At 41.8% G+C, this 19895-nt stretch overlaps 1 protein-coding gene across 6 annotated transcripts in view; it reads right to left on the reverse strand.

Annotated features, from left to right (window-relative positions):
• The window catches only part of GRIA1 (glutamate ionotropic receptor AMPA type subunit 1), a 355704-nt gene that overhangs the window by 136663 nt on the left and 199146 nt on the right, over positions 1 to 19895 (reverse strand). For all 6 annotated transcript variants that reach the window (XM_038534966.1, XM_038534963.1, XM_038534961.1 and 3 more), the window contains 3 exons: positions 13500 to 13610; positions 12201 to 12407; positions 5847 to 6217 (listed from right to left, as the gene is read on the reverse strand). In XM_038534966.1, coding sequence (XP_038390894.1) covers positions 5847 to 6217; positions 12201 to 12407; positions 13500 to 13610 — 689 coding nt within the window. The remainder of the gene's footprint in view (positions 1 to 5846; positions 6218 to 12200; positions 12408 to 13499; positions 13611 to 19895) is intronic.

Here is a 19895-nt window from a genome sequence, read left to right on the forward strand (position 1 = left end):
GAGGTTTGCATGACTGTCTCTGGGAGAGGAGGTGGGAGAACAGGAGGTGGATGGGGTGGATTTCTCATCACCTCTCAATGTCATGGCATATGGGTTGCTATGGAACTTTTGCGTGAATGCAAAGGTCAAACTGTTGTTGGTTATCAGTTTGGGATCTGTTCATTGGTTATCCTGTTCCCATGGTGAATCACTTGGCCCAACAAGTAGATTAGTTAGGGGGTGTGATACAAGGTTCCTGGAGATCTCCAAAGTACCATCACTCCTCCACTTGAGACTTCTCACTGAGACTAACTACCTTCACTAGTTGGAGATAATTGTCATATATTCTGATATATTTTAAGATCAGGAGTAAAAGACTTTTGAAAGATGTAATCATAATTTCCCATTTTCACTATTTGCCTAGAACCCTCCAAACCTCTCTTGTTCTCTAAGGTCATCTGAACCCAACCAGAAAAGTATTGACTCCATGGACAAGCCAATGAGGAAGTGGGGAATAAAGAGGCAAAGGGCTTACTCTTAGCTATTTGCAGGCAGTAGAGCCTTGGGCTGACACTGCGTAGTAGGTAGTGGACTGGGCATCAACAGGCTACAGGGTTTTCTTGGTCACCTCAGAGGAAATCGCTTTGCCCTCTTGGGCCTCGGTTTCTTCATGCATAACATGAGATGGATAAATTAGATCATCCTAATGATCCCGCTCAAAGCTAAAGGTCTCTGGAACTGTAGTTGCTTGTTTTCCAAATGTTCCCAACCTCTTGGATCCACCATGGACTCCTCCCTCCCCTCACTCTCAGATATCCAGTCCATCAGCAAGTGCTATCAGTTCTAGTTTCAAAGTAGGCCACAAATCCATCCTCATGACCACTATAATTTCCATCACTATAATTTCCCCTGGATGGCCATGAGATCCTCTTACTTTATTTCTCTGTTCCCATTCTTGACTATTCTCTGCCCAATTAATTTTCCTCATAGCTCCCTAGAGTGGTATTTCAGCATGTAAATCAGTCCTTTTCTTGCTTAAAAATTCTCCAATGTCTTCCCATTATAAAGTAAAACTGTAAATCTATACTATAGTACGGAACTGTGCATTATCTGGACTCTGCCTACTTCTCTGATGCTATCTCAAATCTCTGTTCTCATTCACAGCAAGTCATATACTCTGGTCATTCCTTCCATCTTTGAAAGCAACTAAACTCTTTTCCATCTGAGAGCCTTTGCACTGGCTCTTAAAGCTCTCAGCTCTATGCAAGCCTATTTCTTTCTTACCTATTAGCTCCTCAGAGAAATTTTTTCAGAATTACTTAAGGAAGTCCCCTGAAATTCCACTTCCCTTTTTATCTATTGCTACAGCAGGATCATTTTATTTGTAGACATCCCAAAGCCTGTTTAATGTCTGTCTTACAGCACTATACTTGTCAGCTCCTTGAAGCAAATACTCACAGTTCCATGCTCCTCATTGATGTATTTTCATATTCTCAGCACCCTGCACCATGCCCTACATGTTGTGGACAATTAGCAATATCTATTGAATAAATGAGCCACACTAGCCACAAATAGGGAGAAAGAGTGCAGAAAAGAAAGTAGAGGGAGCTAAAAATACACTTTGCCTGTTATGGTTTTATCCCTCCTTTAATATATATCTTCTCAAAATGTTCCTCTCTATGGGAAAAGAAATCTTAATATCTATTAAAAATAGGTCATCAGACATAAGAAGCAGGGCTATGAAGTCAATTCATGGATGGCATTTTAATCTTACCATCAGCCTAGTATAAAAAATTGTAATCTGTGATCACAGCTAAACTGAATTTTAACTTTGAATGTTAAAAACTTAAACCAATTTCTCATATAAATATTTTAAAGAGTGGGAAGAGTCTTTAAAGCATCTCAGAAGCATTTACTAGCATGTCATTGAATGTGTGTTAATTACAGATTATTTATTCACAGTGTAAGTGTAGAAAACATTGACTTTAGGAACTGTGGCCAATGCTACTCATTGAGTCCCCACCATCCATCCCCACCCCTTCCCCTCTAGAGACTAGAACACCTTACTGGCCTTCCTTGCTACTAAAAGAGATCATGGGCCACTGCTCTGACTAATGAGATAGAAGTACATGTCAGCTGCTGGGGTGGGAAGTATTCTGTTGTTAAGCTTTTGTTTTTCTGATCCAAAGAGTTAGAAACGTCAACACGTCTTCCCCTTCTTGCTGCTTGAACATGCACATGATGTCTGGGGGTAGCCATCTTGTGAATATGAGCAAATGCCAAGACAATCACAAAATAGCAGATCCTGATTTCACTAAACCGTGAGACACTGTCTGCTTCCACTTCTCTTATAAGAAAGACAACTCTTTATCTGTTCATATTACTGTGGTCAGATTATTGTGTTAATTGTAGGAAGGCACATTTAGCTACATTTTGTTAACTTTGATTAAGAGACATTAACATGGACTTTGAAGAGATTAAGACATAAAGCTACTTGTGCATGAGTGCAGTAGATACAGGTAATTCAGATGGAACTTAGTTTCTGAAAATCTAAATTAGTGAGGATTTATGAAACATTCTTTAAGTAAACATCAAGAACAACTAATTGAAGCTCTTTTGAAAGGATGCTTGATGTGTACAAGTCACTTAAAGTTCTTCCCACCATAGCACCCAGAGTGATACAGTGCTTTGCATGTCAGAGGCTCTTGAAACTTGGTGACTTTATCAGGAAATATGCAGACAGCAAAAAGAAAAGCTTCTGTAGACGTTTGTAGTTGTTTGCTTGGTCTCTGGCTCTGATCACTGTCTAAGTGTCCTTGTCTTTTTTGGCTGTCCCTGGTGAGATGAAGTATATGCTTTTTCTCTCTAGTGTATATTTCCAGGATACATTGTAATGCTATTCTGACTCTCAGGGGGTTTCTATAGGTCTCTAAGCTCTGGGATTGGCCAGGGTAGGCCTGACAAGGAAAAGTCCACCTCAAGTAGATAAAACTTATTCTGGAAGGCTTACTCTTTTGTCTGTCAGTGTCTCTCTCTCTCTCTCTCTCTTTTTAAGATTTTATTTATTTATTCATGAGAGAGAGAGAGAGAGAGATAGAGAGAGAGGCAGAGACATAGGCAGAGGGAGAAGCAGGCTCCATGCAGGGAGCCTGACGTGGGACTCGATCCCAGGACTCCAGGATCACGTCCTGGGCTGAAGGCAGGCACCAAACTGCTGAGCGGCCCAGGATTCCCCGCCCCCCACCCCCCCCTTTTAAAAGATCTGTTAGTCTCTTTAATCCAAAATGACAAATCCTTCTCCTCAGTTTCCACGAGGAAGAGACTCAGGAATCTAGATGCCGCTTGTCTCTGGAGTGAACCACTGGCTGTTTCTGCTTTGTCTCTGGGCTTCCCGAGAAGGGAGAAGTCCTGTGGCTTTCAAGTCAGTGTGAGTTCCTTTTCTTCTTGTGAAGTTGAAGAAAAGCCCAATATATAAAATCAATAAAATAATAAAAAGTGGATCTGTTTTATAGTACTTCCTGGATATTACACTATGGGTTCTATATGTTATCAATCTATTTTAAACCTCCCAACAATACTTGAGGGTGAGAACTGTTCCATTTTACCCGTGAAAACAGGCCCAGAGTGGAGGGGTTCTATCAAAGATTGAGAAGAAGGAGGCTGGGTTGGATCCTGCTCGGTCTCCTCTTCACTCAGTGTTGGTTCCTAAGATACTCTAATGGAACCCCCAGAAGTCCTGGAGACAAAGTTTGAAAATCTTCCTGCAGCCAGAGGCCACAAACTTAGAATAAGTTTTATCTACTTGAGGTGTACTTTTCTTTGTCAGGCCTACCCTGGCCAATCCCAGAGTTTAGGGGCCTATAGAAACCCCCTGAGAGTCAGAATAGCATTACAATGTATCCAGGGGCCAGCTGGGTAACAAAGGGATGAAAGTGGTTAGTTAGGGGCTGGGTATAGTGGAGGAGGCATGGATCAGCTAAGGAGGGGAGCTGCCACTTGGCTGTGCACAACAACTACCAAATTCTGGGCAGATTAAATAAATACAGGCCTGGCAGAGAATTTGGTTCTTGTGGGCCACCAACTTGTGACCATGGGAGGAAGGGTGAAGAGTATGAAAACATACCCTGAGGTCAGACCACTCCAGTGAGGCATTAGGATGTGAGATGCCACTGAGGAAGGAAATAATGGAGAAAAACAAACTTTGGGTCTTTTTAGACACGTGTATACCATGATGGCCCTACATTATAACTGACTAGCTAAGAGTCATTTCTTCCCACTGTTTATCTACTGGCCTGATTTATTTTTAAGCAAGTCCTTCCCCTGCTTGGTTCTATCTACTCTTTACCATGTGTTTGGCAGTATTGGCCAAGCATCCAGTCTCACACCTCCTCTCCCACGCACCCCACCCCCCAACTGTCTTTTTATTTAAAGAAAAACAAGATTATAATGGTGAACAATGAGACTACCTAAATTATACAGCAGCCAAAATGAGTCCTAACAGAAGCTCCTTAGGAAGAATTTTATTCCATTGCTACTTAGGAATTGCTTCTTGTTGACACTGAAATGCAAAACAGACAGGTGGTAAAGATGCCTCCAGCACAGGTCCATGAGGCTTTAATATTTATGCAATTTGCCCCCAGAAGGTGACAGTGTGCGCAAATCTATTCATGAGAGCCAAGTTCCAAGTCATGCCTTCCTATGTGCTTTAGAAACTTGGTAGTCTACAAGGGACGGCCTAGTGGAAAAGGAGTTCATAGACAATGAACAACTGTAAAAGGAAAAGGAAATATAGTCAGTGCTTGTGTATCAGGTAAATTGGGGGGGATTTGTACCATATACATTCCAGAATGTAGTTGAAAAAACATTACACACAAAGACAGGAGATCAATAAATGTGAGGATTGGTCCAGATTGGTATATTTCAAGTTTCTTTCATGCTCCCTCCCTTATATCCTGCCTTTTATCCCCCCTTTCTTAGCTACAGAATCATTTTTTTGTTTTTTTTAGAGAAATAGTATTCACCATCTCATATATAAAACAGACAAAAATAGAGCTACTCTGGTCTCATGTGGGGGGCTGCAACCTCACTGATGTGGCACCCAAGTACTCACAGTTCAGTATCTGAGGCACCTCTGAGAAACTCCACTTTTGAACAACAAGAAACAAAATTACATCACCACTGGAACTAGATTATTTCTGAGGTCTATCTCAGAACTAAGAAAAAGAAAACATTTTCTCTTAAAAATGAAGAAACTGAGGTCTACTAGGGTCAGGTGACCTGCTCAGGCCTATACAGAGCACACTACAGCCAGTGCTGGAACCCACTCATAGTTCAGCACTCCTTCCATCACTTAGAAGTAGCATTAGAAGTAGTGCTTTGAAGTAGATTCAGACTCACCTAGCTACTAGCCATGTAAACTTGATTCACCATTCGTGTGGTTCCTCATTAATGAAAGAAGATATAATGAGGGTCCCACCTTATGCTGCTGTGAGGATTCAGTGAGATAATGCAAGTATGGGACTCAAAACCTTGCTTTGCATATGGTAGATGCTCACTAACTGGTAGTTGTACCATACTGTCCCCCGTCCCTTCTTTGAACCTTTCAGCTACAGAACACCAGATTTCTGATGATGTCTGCTAATCTTGACTGAGCATATCAACCAGATAGCAGACAGAGTTGGCTCAAACACAGGAGGTATCCAGATAATCAGCAGCATGCACTGGACAGTTGACTATAAAGCATAATTGAAAAGCTGAATACAATGAAGTCTGGAAATAATTCTTATTCTTTAACTTAACAGTATTTGCTTTTTTTTCCCCAAGAAAAATAAAGCATTGAGCAAAAGGATTGAGAAGAGCTGACTGACCTGGGAGAAATGTCACATCCTTGTTGCATGAATGCTCCCAGGGAGAACCACAGACTGTTGAATATCCCAAACTCATTGGATTGGTCACTGGTTGTCTGGTCCCGCCCTTCCTCAAACTCTTCACTGTGCCATTCATATGGGCTGAAGCGGCTGACCAGGAAAAGGACGACACTCACTCCAATGTAGGCAAAGACAATGCACATCCAGATTTCATAAGCCAAAGGATCGAGGAAGGAGAAAACCCCTGGCTTGGACTTCTGTGGCTTTTTTATCATGATGGAGATCCCCAAACTCATAAATGGCTTGGAGAAATCTATCACCTCTTCCCGGACCAAGGTGATAGTTAAAGGAGCTACGGCCACATCGGCTCTCTGCAAAAAAAAAAAAAAAAAAAAAAAAAAAAAGAAGAAGAAGAAATGCAGTTGAGCTCAGTAGCTCTGTGTTCTCTTTCTCTCTCTCCACTGAATATTCTTTTGCATCTTAAAGGATGTGAAAGTTGAAAAGAACCTTAGAAGTCTAATCCCTCCTACTCTCTATAAGGTATTTCTGACAAATGAATGATCAGCTCACTATCTTACAGGAGAAATTATCCCATTGTTTGACAGCCCTGTTAAGGCAACTTCTTCACATTACTAGAGGGGGATGTTGTAATATCTGTTGCTTCTACCTGCCCAGCAGCCATACCTCCTTCCTCCACTGAAAACTCACTCCTGCCCCACTCTTAGTTTTACTAGTTCAAATGGGGCTGATCACTTGGTTACATGGTGAAGCACATGACCTGGGTTTGGCTATCAGTTTATTTGGTTTCCCTGGTCAGAATAATTCATTCAAGAAATGACAAAGGATTGGGGCACCTGGGTGGCTCAGTCAGTTAAGGGGCTGCCTTCAACTCAGGGCATGATCTCAGGGTCCTGGGATTGAGTCCTGCTTTGTGCTTGCTGCTCAGCAAGGAATCCTGCTTCTCCCTCTGCCTGCTGCTCCCCCTGCCCATGCCTACGTGTTCTTTCTCAAATAAATACATAAAATCTTTTAAAAAAATGGTATAGGACCCAAGCTAATTTAATGAGCACTATCCCTGAGAGTCAGAGTGAGAGATGCAGAAACTGGTCCATAATATAATTAGGGCCATGCTAAATTCAGGGCTTACCGTGTACTCCTAGAAAGATGGGTTAATATATTCTGTTTGTCCCCAGGAACATGAACCAACCCTTCTGTTTACCTAAACCAGTTTGGACTGGGTTTCTTTTATCTGTAGCCAACATATCCCTGGCTAATAAGGTGGTAAAGGCATATTTAACTCAATAAACACTTATTGGGCACTTATTATGTGCAAGCCCTAGGCTGGAAGCTATAGGTGAGCTATGGTCCCTATACTCGGGGTATTACAGAATACTAGGAGAGGTTGGTATACGTATCCATCCTCCTCCCTAGCCACCTACAAACAACTTCTCAGTCTGCAAAGTAGGCTGGATATGTGCTATCCAAGAAATACAAAATAATGCAGGAGAGAGACCAGAGACACAATAATTTTGGTTGAGGAGATTAGGGGCCACATCACAAAAGAAGTGACACATAATTTGGCATTGAAGGAGGGGTAGCATCTTGTTGGTCTGGCCATTCCAGAAGGAGAGAATCATGTAAGTGAGGGCAGAGAGGAGGAAAGGAGAGTTTCACAAGTATTTTTTAAGAAGACTTCTAAGGAATATATAGTTAGTTCACTTTTTAAAATTCAAATCCAGCATGTAGATAAACATAAAAAGGTTGCAAGAAATGCTCAGCCTTGGACATCCTGCGTGTGGAATCTCCAGCCTTGCTCTTTGGTCTTCCTTCCCTCTCCCTAATGGCAGAAGCACTGACATCTATACAATAAAAATCCATTGATCTGTTGTCCTAAGATCAAGAGATCCTAGAAACCCAAGAAGGTTCCATAGACAGGTGCCACAACACTCATTTTTGAAACGAGAGACATGTCTGTGCAAGTCTGTTCCAGGTTGGCTTTCTCTCATTTTGCTGCATTACAGTCCAGATGTGAAGCTGGTGACAGATGCTGTGCAGATGAGGGCCCCACTCAGGTGCTGGCTGGTGTCACATAGACAAGATTTCTTCTGGTTACTCTCATTGGCTGGGGTTTTTGAGAAGGTGCTTTAAGTGGAATAAAAAGCCTGGCTTCAGAATGACTTAAATTCTCACCTAGAGAAAGAAACTTTCCATAAAGCAATGTGGAATTGGGTGCAAATTTGATAGTAATTCTGTTTTTTCCCTTCTAACAACTACTGCATAATCTTAATATATTACATATATAATAATATATATATATATATATATTTTTCTTTTTCCCAAACACTTACAAGCTAGTGCAAGGGAAAGATATTTAGTCTTTCCTCTGTAACCTAACATAGGTAGAAAGATAGAAAAGGAATGGAGGAGAAAAATCATAGAGATGACTTGGAGGGACTACACAAGAATTGAACGGATTTGTTTGATGCCTCCCGACGTGAGTTAATGAAAGGAACTGTAGACTGAAAAAGATAGAAGCACATCATCTTAGTGCTTAGTTCATTCAGCAGTTCCAGGATTTGTTTCATGGAACATTATTTCTGGAAGGATGTTGATAAGTACAACATCGGGAAACATGAATTTAAACAGGTTACTTTGGGGCAAGACTTCTCAGAACCTTTAAAAGAACACTATGCACTGAGAATTTCCAAGAGAGGTAAACAGATGCAGTTCTTCTAAAATTATCTGGCCGTGGATCCCTGAGCATCAAAAGAGATCAATGTGTGTAGGATACACACACAGTGCGAGTTGCTACATTCAATGACCTTACTTTATAAAGAAAAGTCTCAAGTCCAGAGAGGGAAAGGTGGTTTGTGCAAACTGGCAGTGTTTTAACTTGTTTGACATTGACTGAGAGGCCTGGAGAGTTGTTTCAAACACCTGAGGTTATTACTGGAGCTCTGCAGGATTGGTCAAAGGCAGAGCTCATCTGGGAAAGCATACCTGGCTGCTCTGCTCTGTAACTTGCTGGTCACATGGCCTTAGGTGAGTCCTAAGACAACCAAAGTTGTATTTTGGGATATCAAATTCCTCATTAAAAAAAGGAGGTATAATAATTTTTGCTTTAACTATTTGATAGGATTTTTTAAAATTTTTATTTTTTTAAAGATTTTATTTATTCATGAGAGACATAGAGAGAGAGGCAGAGACACAGGCAGAGGGAGTCCAATGTGGGACTCGATCCCGGACCCTGGATCACACCCTGAGCCAAAGGCAGACGCTCAACCGCTGAGCCACCCAGGCGTCCCTGATAGGATGGTTTTGTGAGGATCAAAAGAATTCAAATATGTGAGAATACTGTGAAGTGTAAGCATTCAGATGGTCAAAATTATTTATTTAAACTTCTTTGGACAATAATGACTCTCCAAGTTAATTATATGTCAGAATCACCTGGAGGGCTTTAAAAAATACAGGTGGCAGTTTCCGGATCTTAGAGTGATACTTGAGAATTTGCATTTCTAGTAAGTTCCCCAATGATGCTAATGCCCCAGGTCCAGACATCACACTTTGAGAACCATTGACCTAGGAAAGCTCCAAACAAAATATGTGATGTCTAGAAGCAATCTAGGAAAAGAGTAAACAGTTTTGATGCTGTAGGTAAAAACAAAATGTGAAGAAAACGATAAGGGATAGAGATCTACTCTGAGCCAGACACTGCATAGGTAAGCTCCCCATCCTAGCCCTGGGATAAGAGATTCACTTTCCCTATTTTTCAGGAGTTGAGTGACTTGTAGGAGTCTTGTAGCCAGTAGGTGGAGTTGGAACTCAAGTCCAGGTGTCTGTCTGCAAAACTCACACTCTTTCTGCTTCACCAAGACAGAAGACAAGCAGGGAAACCACCTGTGAATCAGGCACAAAGCCATATCCATGCAAGAAGCAGAAACTCCATTTGCAGTGTGTGGCATCCGAGAATGCAGACACTATTGCTATTCTCATTCCCATTTAACAGTGGCCTTACAGTCCAGTGCTCGGGATGATGTGATTACTATAGAGGCAGTAGGACCCAGCGTGTAGTCCGAAAGCCAGGCTGCATGTCATAGCTCTGCTTTTACTAGCTGTCCTTTGCCAAATGACCTACCCCGCACTGAGCCTCAGTGTCCTTATCTATAAAATGTGGAAAATAAATTATGTATTTATATCTTATGGGGTTGGAGGAGGCATAAATGAAATGATGTGGGTATTTAGCATGTCACCTGGCACATACTACCTGTGAAAATGCCACTACTATAATTTTTGATAAGAACAAGAGGGAACAGAAAGATGATGAGAGATTTTGATTGGCTTAGCGATTTAAAAGACACAGAAAGAATAAATGTGGAGGCCTCCTCCTAATGAGTTTTGTCTAACTTTTTAGTTGTTTGTGGCTGACAGATATTTCCTTAAACTTCTCTCTTCTTCCTCAGGGAACAGAAAAAGAAAGCCAGACCAAAAATCAAGGGAGAGTACTGAATTGGGCCCATCGTGGAGTCTTCCGAATATAGTTTGTACTGCGAAGAAGGACAGGCCCCGAAGGAGAGGAGGGGATGGATGGGGAAGGACTGGTCCTGGGGCACCAGGGGTAAGTCCTGTTTCTCACAGTGACCCATCACGGACTGTTGGCTACTGGGGAGCTTGACACAGGATGATTGTACCATTGTTCTGCCTGCATCACAGGCCTTTTGCTAAGAGAAATGCATTCCATGGGGTGAGGGAGAAGATGAATGCTAGTGGAGGTTCCCATGGAAACCAGCCTCCAGATGCAGCATTAACCATCCAGGTCTCTGACATCAGTGGAGCTTCCCAAAGTGAGAGAAAGTAGAAGGAGGAGAAAGGGTAGAAACACACCCCCCTCCTCAATTCATTAGCTATTTTTCCAGGTCATCTCAAAAGCCACTCTCCTGTGGAAGATTTTCCTTATCACCTCTCTTTGAATTCCCTTTGTGTGGCCCTCAAGGCCATCATGACTCCTGTTGTCCAGATATAGGACAATGAGATTTAACCTAAATGGTTGCTTCATCCTGACTGGAACTCAACATCAACCTGGGACTCAGTATATGCTTCTGCTCAGAGACCAGCCTGGAGTCTTCAATTTCTGCAAGTGAAGCTCTAGCGGTTCCTTTGCTGCAAGTGGTGGCTGACTTCTTATGTTGCCTTTTGTTGTTTTTCTACTCAAGTATCTTCATCATTTCCCAGCATCCACTGAATCAATCCACTCTTCCCCATGTCATTTCTTACTCAAATGTAGCCCTGACTACTCGATTTGAGCCCTCTGTACAAACGACCAGTATTTTCTCACTCTTTCTTATTTCTATCACTAGAAATTCCTGGGCTGCCTTTCTCTCTATTTGAACATGGCCACTTTCAGGTTCCATATCCCTCTTGAGGGCTAGACAAACTCATGTTATCCTCTTGCCTGAATCTTGAACTATGCTATCTTTTACTATTCTCTCTTATTGTATTTTCTACCCCATAAAATGTTAAGATCTTTTGGGACAGGATCAGATCTTTTCCTTCTCAGTGATTCCTTAAATACTTAAAGCAATTCAGGCATTCAGTGGCTTTTCAAAACTGCTTCAACTTATTGAAGATTTTATAGCAATTGTGCATGGTGTTATTTCGAGTGTAGTGAGTGATATAGGGATAGAGAGATCTCCTATTACACAGATAACTATTATACAAGGTGGGGTAAGCCATAACAGGAGAAGAAACTAAATCCTACAAGGGAAGGCAAGAGCACTTATAAAGGAGAGTTCACACCTATTATGGGGAGAAAGAAGTGACACCTTGGTAAAAGCAATATTTGATACAGATTTTGGGGGAGGGACAAGACTTTGGGGGTGTTAAATGTAAGGAAACATTCTATAGAACAGAGTGACTTGGCGTAGTTTGGCAAAAGTAGAAGATACAAGAGAGGGAATATTGGGGTGAGTGACTAAAGAGTTGGGTTGGATCTATGATACATCTAACACCAGGGAAGAGATTTACGTGGAGGGGCCATAAATGACTTTGAGCAGGGAAGTGGCAACTCAGCAGTATGCCTTAGGAAGACTGCTTCTGAAGTTCAGCTATCACCTGTGTTAGATGATGATCAACTGATGGCACAAGTGTGAGCTAAGTTTGGCAGAGGAAGTTGGGACAAGAAGCCTTGAACAAAGAATGTCTTAAGATAATGGATTTTGAACCCTCATCTTTTTGGCAGCAACAATACTAAGTTAAGGTGTCCCATAGGTATCTGTGGGCAGGGCCAGCCAACCACCAAATGATTTTTTGTCAAACCCTCTCTCTGCCCTCCAATTCCCCATCCTGGGGAGAACTTACTCCATAGACCAGTTCTCCCACCATGCCATTCCAAGCCTTGGTGTCAGGGTCACGGGCTCCATATTTTCCATCACTGACAATCTCAAGACGGTAGGAGTAGCCCACATGCTTGGCAATCTCTGCCGCCAGCTCTACACAGTAGCCCTCGTAGCGGTCATTGCCCTCAAACTGGTTGGCATTCTTCTTGAGCATCACATAAGGATCTTCCTGGTGGAGAAATGGGGTGGGGGAGAGAGAGAATGTGGGTTGTGGGTCTACTCATAGGTAAGGAGGACTTTGGCATGGCAGAGGAGGATTTCACCAATATTGGTTAACTTCAGAGAAGTCTCTACAAGTCCCTAAATCTACTTCCTGCATTTCTGGTCCATCACAAAATGTCTTGGCTTAAGGAAGCAAACTCTTAAAATATGAATATTTCATCATTGAGGTAGCTATCGGGCTCAGCTTTTTAAATTATGTTCCAGGAGCTCTTGTATTTTTTGGAGGTACCTCTAGAGGCACTATGTTGGGAAATTTGACTCTAAATAGTCTCCAGCTTTCTCATGGTCAATCATTGAAAATCACAGCAGCTCCACTTATATCTACTTTATAAAGTGGATATAAAGCAGCTAAAGTGCTGGGTTTTAGAAGACTTTCTTTGAAAATGGCTTTTTTTTTTGGTATATTTTTTTTTATTGGAGTTCGATTTGCCAATATACAGCGTATCACCCGGTGCTCATCCCGTCAAGTGCCCCCCTCAGTGCCCATCACCCAGTCACCCCATCCCCCTGCCCATCTCCCCTTCCACTACTCCTTGTTCGTTTCCCAGAGTTAGGAGTCTCTCATGTTCTGTCACAGTCTCTGATTTTTCCCACTCATTTTCTCTTCTTTCCCCTGTGATACCTACCTTTCACTATTTTTTCTATTCCCCATATGAGTGAAACCATATAATGTTTGTCCTTTTCCAATTGACTTACTTTACTCAGCATAATACCCTCCAGTTCCAACCACGTTGAAGCAAATGGCTTCTACTGAAAGTCTTTACAAAGTCTGAGAACCACCATAATTTAGTTCAGTATTATATTTTATATTTGGGAAAACTATGGCTCAAAGGAAAGTACGTGATTTACTCAAGGATACAAAGTGAAATAATTGCAGAACCAGAGTGAAAACAGCATCTCTGGCTTGTTTTTTCTACTCCCTCTTTCTAACTATGGCACAGTTTTGGCGAGAAGAGTGACTAGCTTTTGCTCCTGGGAAAACCTTTGTGTTGGTCTAGCTTGTATCCCAGGTAACCTCAATGAAGGACTGAGTACTCACTAGGATTGTAGTGACGATATATGTCCTATTCTGGACACTTGAATTGTCCCCCCCGGCTTGAGCATCAGTGGCTGCAGGGACAAACTTATCATCTTCATTCCAGTAACCGATCTGTTAAGGAGAGGAAGGTGATGACATAAGATAAGCCAGGCTCCCCAGGACTGGCCTACTGTGGACCATCCAGCCAACATCAGACAAAAAAACAAGGGCCTCATCATCACACCATACAATACCACACATACCAGGCTCTAAAATACTGGTATTTAAAAACAACGAGAGGTAAAATGCTCTCCAAGTCCTCCCAACCCCTCCCCTATGAATATCCTCACCATGATGGGCTGAGTCTGGAAATTGCCCCCTTTAAGGGGGGTGGGCGTAACTGTTAAAGCAGCTAAACCATTTTGTACTATGCAAGCCAGGGATGTGGAAATCAAATTCCCTACAGTTGTTCACAAACCCCTTTTTCCTCCATGCGTATTTACCCTTCTCTTCTTGAGGTTATTCTGAATGGTAGTTGGAATCATATGATTTAAAAATTACATTCCTTTTGCTTTCTTTTTAGACTAACTGTATTTTTCCATCTAGATTTAACTTCCTCAGTGATGGTTATTTTATCTTTTATCATTTATTTCCCCTATTTTCAATTATAAACTATTATAATACTGAGGATATATTAGTGCCTAAAATACTGGCTGAAAACATTATTTTTTTTTTTTTACATCAGTAGCTTATTTATACTGGCTTATTTTCCAAGGTCTTTCAGCAAATATTTATTGGATCCCTATTGTGTGCAAAGCTCTGAGCTAAAGCTCTGGTAATATTGTATGGTGGGTTGAGAGAGATACAAAAGTCTAAGAGGTAGTCCTTGCTCTTAGAAGTCCCCCAGCCTACTTGGAAAGAGATGACACATGCAACACATGAGATCATGAAGGATGCACAGGTTGGGCCCAAGCCTTTTAGGCTGGAGAAACTTGAACATATGCCAAGATATAAAGGCAGGAATCTGCCCAGATACGTAAGTTCAATGGCTCCTGGGTAGAAGATAGAGTTAGCTCAACAGGGCAGTGGGCACATGGGTCTGAGTAGGAGATGGATTCAAATGCCAGGCTAAACGCTATACACTTTATCCTGAAGGCAACAGGGAGTCATGGAAGGTTTAGAAAGAGCAGAATGGCATGGCTAATACACACATATTCACAAACACACAGTTCTGTCTCTGTCTCTATTTATTGTTGTGTTTTGTTATTCTGCCGGTTGTAGACATAGGGTCAAAAGGGAAAGAGAACTGGAAGCTCATATGCAGAGGGAGGAGCAGGCCTTCCACCAGCCAGAACTTAGCTCAGGCTTCCAAAGCTGAGGCACATGCCAGTGGTCAACAAAACTAGCACTGTCACCTTGATGTGTTTCCCTGTTCCCTCAGTTGGAAAGAAGCAATTCTCTCTGTGATCTTACTGCCATTAACAGCAATGATGATAATTGCCAACACTGATTATGTTCTTGCTATATCAGATACTGAGTGTTTTGAAGTTTTTGTACCATTTCATTTGGCTTAGGGGGGTTTGTAACTTACTCAAAGTGATGTACCTGGAAGGTGGCTATGCTATTCTTGGTATGAGGGGACTCAGGTCGGGGCTGAGAATCATCTTAGTTAACATTTAGTGAGTGCTTACTGGGTTTCAGGCATTCTCCTAAGTGTTTTTTATGTTTTAACTTCTTCCATCCTCACAAAAAACCTATGAAGTGGGTACATGGAGCCAGAATATTAATCAGGAAGGTTGCCTGCAGGGCCATGCCCTACGTGCTCTGCTAAGCTGCCTGCCCACCACTGAAGGCCTTAAGTAGGTCTCCAGTGGGGACCATCTCGATCTCTCCACCATGCTGCAGGCTCCTGGTGGAAAAAGCCAGAGGTCTATTCCTTCTAGGATACCTTTCTTTGCTCAGCATAGTCTTTCACAGAGAAGCAGTTCAAGAAATGTTTGTTAAGACAATGTGTGCCTCCGACATGGAGACAGTAGACTGTGTCAATGGTGAGACAGCTCAGAGGCCTCTCAGGACACTGGGTCAAGATCTACCATCAGTGCACATGCACAATGTTGTCTTCTAGTCACTATGGAAGGAGATCTTTCTAATGACACAAGAACCAGAAACTTAGATTTCCAGAATGTCAGAGCTGGAAGGAAGAGGCATGAAGAATCATTTCTTCGAACCCTTTCCATTTATAGAGAGGGACCAGGGCACTTGTGCAAAGCCAGGATGCAGTCTAGCCTCCCTCACTTTGCTAGGCCAGGGCTCCTTGGAACCCTGGGGGCATCTGTGGGAATCTTTCCCCACTTTCATGGGAGGTGGGTGAGGGGTCTGGAAGTTGGGGGGAAGCTCTAGGTTCCTCATTCCTCTTTCAAAACAGTCAGCTCTGCTTTTTCGCATATTGGGATTCCCTTTTACAAGGAGCTCTCAGGCTGAAAAATTTTAAAACCACTATAGTAGTATATCATGATGCAAGTTTCAAAAGAATTTCCAAAGCACTTTCACAACATTTAACTCTTTTGCTCTTTAGGCCATTCAGATAGCAGACAGGCTTGGAATTATTTTCTCTCCTCTATAGATGGGATAACTGAGGCTTGGGGAAGTCAAATGATCTAATTTATACAGATTATATAGCAGATTAGTGGCAGGGCATAAAAGCCAGGTTAGATTATTTAATATAATCAATACAAACTTGGAAGGAGGTCTGGTAAATGTCATGTCCCCCCTCAAAGATGGTGATGATAAGGGGTTTTCATTCCCTTTCCCTTTTTCCTTCTTTTCCATCCTCCCCTTCTTTCCTCCCTCCCTGCCTTCCTTTTCTTCACAATTAGCCCCAGGTTTAGTTGCTCCTACTCAAACCACCAATATAGAGCAGGTTGCCTCCTTTGATAGGCAACTAATTTCTCTAAAACCTACAGTATATTATTAGGTATGATTTTTTAAAGTGGGTCTTGATAGTCAAGAGGTTGATCTCCAGCCTAGACAGACCTGGTTTAAAAGGTAGAGTTTCTTAATTACTATTTTTACCTTTCTTTTTTTAAGATTTTATTTATTTATTCATGACACACACACACACACACACACACACACACACACACACACACACAGAAAGGCAGAGACATAGGCAGAGGGAGAAGCAGGCTCCATGCAGGGAGCCTGATGTGGGACTCGATCCCAGGACTCCAGGATCACACCCTGGGCCAAAGGCAGGCAGTTAATCGTTGAGCCACCCAGGGATCCCCAGTTACCTGACCTTAGTGGGCCTTAGTTCTTGCTCTATAGAATGGATACATCAAAAGTACCTGAGTATCTGATACAGTATGTCTGTCTCTTGGGGCTGCTGAGGATTAAATGAACTAATGCATGTACAACAATGAGTATAGTGTGTGGCTCAAGTTGTCAGTAAACTAAAAAATGATTTCAGGAGGGTATGTCTTAGTTGAAGACTAACAGATTTCTGTGGTATAAGACATTTCAGGATCAATTAACTATTAAAATTGTCAGTTTCCAAAAGAAGTATACAGCATTTCTCAAATTCATTTGGCAAAGTAACCCTCTTTACATACAGAATGCCCTAGGGGAAGCGCTCCACAAACCACAAAATATTGTTCTAAAATCCCAGGTTATTATGATAAAAGAAGGGGAAAAAGCAAGATAAATCTGTGTAAACCCAATTTATATGGCTTAGAGACTTTAATTTCAAAGATAGTGGTCCTTCAAAGCTAGTATCATGGCACTAGTGTTAAATTGGGATCTATAAAAATGATTATATAGCTTAGCTTATATATAGATTCCTTGATATCAAAAGCTAGAGGAATAGTTAAATGTTGCAAACAAGTTTATTTTATGCCTAACCCTTTTGTAGGGAAATAAAACAATATCACCAGTCAGAAGAGCAGGGTGACACCAAAACCCAGCTTTCACCTCATGTAAGCTAGCAGGCTGAGAAATCTGGTTCCACAGTTCAATGAAAAGAAAGTTGGCAAAGATTTTTGAAGAGACACTGCACTTCAGAGATGAGAGCAAATTTCCCTTTCTTAGAGAAATGGGTTGAATTATTATACAGCACTTTGATTTTCTACTGAGGATATGTAGGACCTTTGATTCTATCTGAAAGTAAATCAGAGCTAGTGGTTGGGTAAAGAATGGAGCCCACTATTCAGGAGAGGATTTAAACAATTCTATCAGTGAGAGGTCTTCTCCTGGGGCCAGTTATAATTTTTGATCTTCTGTTTCCATGTACCTCTAAAGATTCTTTGAATGTAGGAAATGAGTCTAGATGTCAGATCAGATATTTTTAAAGTGAATGAAGTCTAAGAATGAGATGATTATAGAACAGTAAATTCAACTGATCTACTTTGCACAGTTAGCAAGTCATTTTTACACAACTGTATCTCCCAGCTGCCCCTACAGCCACAGCCTGGGACCTCCAAAAATGAGACCTGTTATAATACATTCTTAAAAAGTAAGCTGCCTATTATGGCCAAGACAACTAAATGACCAGCAAGGATTCTTGTTCTGTTTCCCTAGCGTACAGGTGTTGATGGGAAGTGGCTCCCTAGCCAGCAATTACAATTCCCAGTCTACCTGGCATCTAGGTGGGCCGGTAAGACTGGGTTCTGGCCAGTGGACTGCTGCAGAAGTGATGTATATCTCTCCTAGCCTGACTCCCCCAAATCTCTGAGGCAGTTTCTTCCTCATTTGTTAGCAAGATATTGAGAGCCAGAAAGATGCAAGCAGACAGTGGAACCTCTGAAATCCTGAATCTTAACCAGAGCCCTCAGCCCAAAAACTAATCATCAGATGTATAAGAATTAAACATCTATTGCATTAAGAGCTAAGAATTCAGAGTTGATCTGTCACAGCAGTTAGGGTTATCTTAACTAACACACTTAAAGAATTAGTTTATGCATGACTTTGAATTCTGCTTTGAGTTCTGTGTTATTTCAAATTTGGCAGCATTTTTGTTTAATACTGGCTAGCAGATCTATGGAAATATAGGCCAGAAGAGTATGCACTCTGGTTGCTTAGCAACATCCAATAAACTGTCCACTCATTTAATAAATAACCACTTATTTGCATGTGCTTACTATGCGTCAATATATTGTAGGCACTGAGGACATAATAAATAACACAACAATGGTCCCTGCTTCTAGAGAGCTGACATTTTAGTGGCAGGGAGTTGGAGAAGAGGGGAAGAAAGACAATATCTATCCACACCAGTAGTCAGCAAACTACCTGTAAAGAAGCGGACAGTGAATGTTTTAGGCTCTGTGGGTCATAGAGTCTTTGTTGTAACTCCTCATCTCTGCTGCTGTTGTGCAGAAGCAGTCACAGACATTATCTAAACAAATGGGTGTGGCTGTGTTCCAAGGAAATTTTATTTATGGATACTGAAATTTTATTTTGTAAAATTTCACATATCATAAAATAGTCCTCTTTTGATTTGTTTCAACCATTTAAAAATGTAAAAACTATTACCTCATGGGTTATAAAAAAGAAGGCAGCAGGCTGCATTTGGTGTATAGGCTGAAGTTTGCCAACCCTGATCTAGATCAATAAACCAACAAGAATATATCAGAAGGGCTAAGCATTAAGAAAGAAATAGAATGGGATAATGGGATTGTGCCAGATGGGCGAGGGCCACTTTAGATAGCTGGGTCAGGGGCAGTCTCTCCAAAGTGACTTCATTTGAGCCAAGACCTGAACCACAGGGAGAGACAGTGCAGGAAACTGCAGTGATAGAGAACACCAGGCAAAGGGATAGAAAGATGTCAGGGTAGCTGCGAAGTGATGAGCTAGAGAAAAAGGAGTAAGAGCCCGTGCCAGAGGGAAGCGGCATCTAGGGTTCTGAAGGTCAAGGTGAGGGGTTATATTTACTCACAACAGGAAGCCAGTGGAAAGTTTTAAGCAGAGGAGAAATAGAATCTGATGCAAATTTGAACATTTTTGCCAGTTCTTGTGGTGGGAAATGGCTTTGTAGAAGAGTAAGGACGTAGACAGCAGGACTAGTGACAGGTCAGGAGGCTCCTGAATGTGTCCAGGCAGGTGTGGAGGTGGCCTGGGATCCAGGGCCAGCAGTTGAAATAGAGAGAGGTGGATGGGTTGGAGTGATGTCGTAGAGGATTTGGCATGTCCAAAGTTGGGTAGCAAGGATTTACAGAAAAACTTCGAAAGATCCTATGGAATGGAAAGGCTGTGAATTCTTTGGGACTGTAGGTTACTTTTGACATCAACAGGACTTTGTGTCACTTTAGTTTGCTTTCCTGCCCAGACTTTCCTCTGCAGTTACACAGAGGGTTAGAACCAGGGATAAGAAACTTGTGGCAGGGCAGGGGGACTCAAGTTAGGTTGCAATGAGAAGTAGTTGCT

The sequence above is a fragment of the Canis lupus genome, chromosome 4 (assembly GCF_011100685.1).
Source record: "Canis lupus familiaris isolate Mischka breed German Shepherd chromosome 4, alternate assembly UU_Cfam_GSD_1.0, whole genome shotgun sequence".
In the NCBI taxonomy this organism is placed as follows: domain Eukaryota; kingdom Metazoa; phylum Chordata; class Mammalia; order Carnivora; family Canidae; genus Canis; species Canis lupus.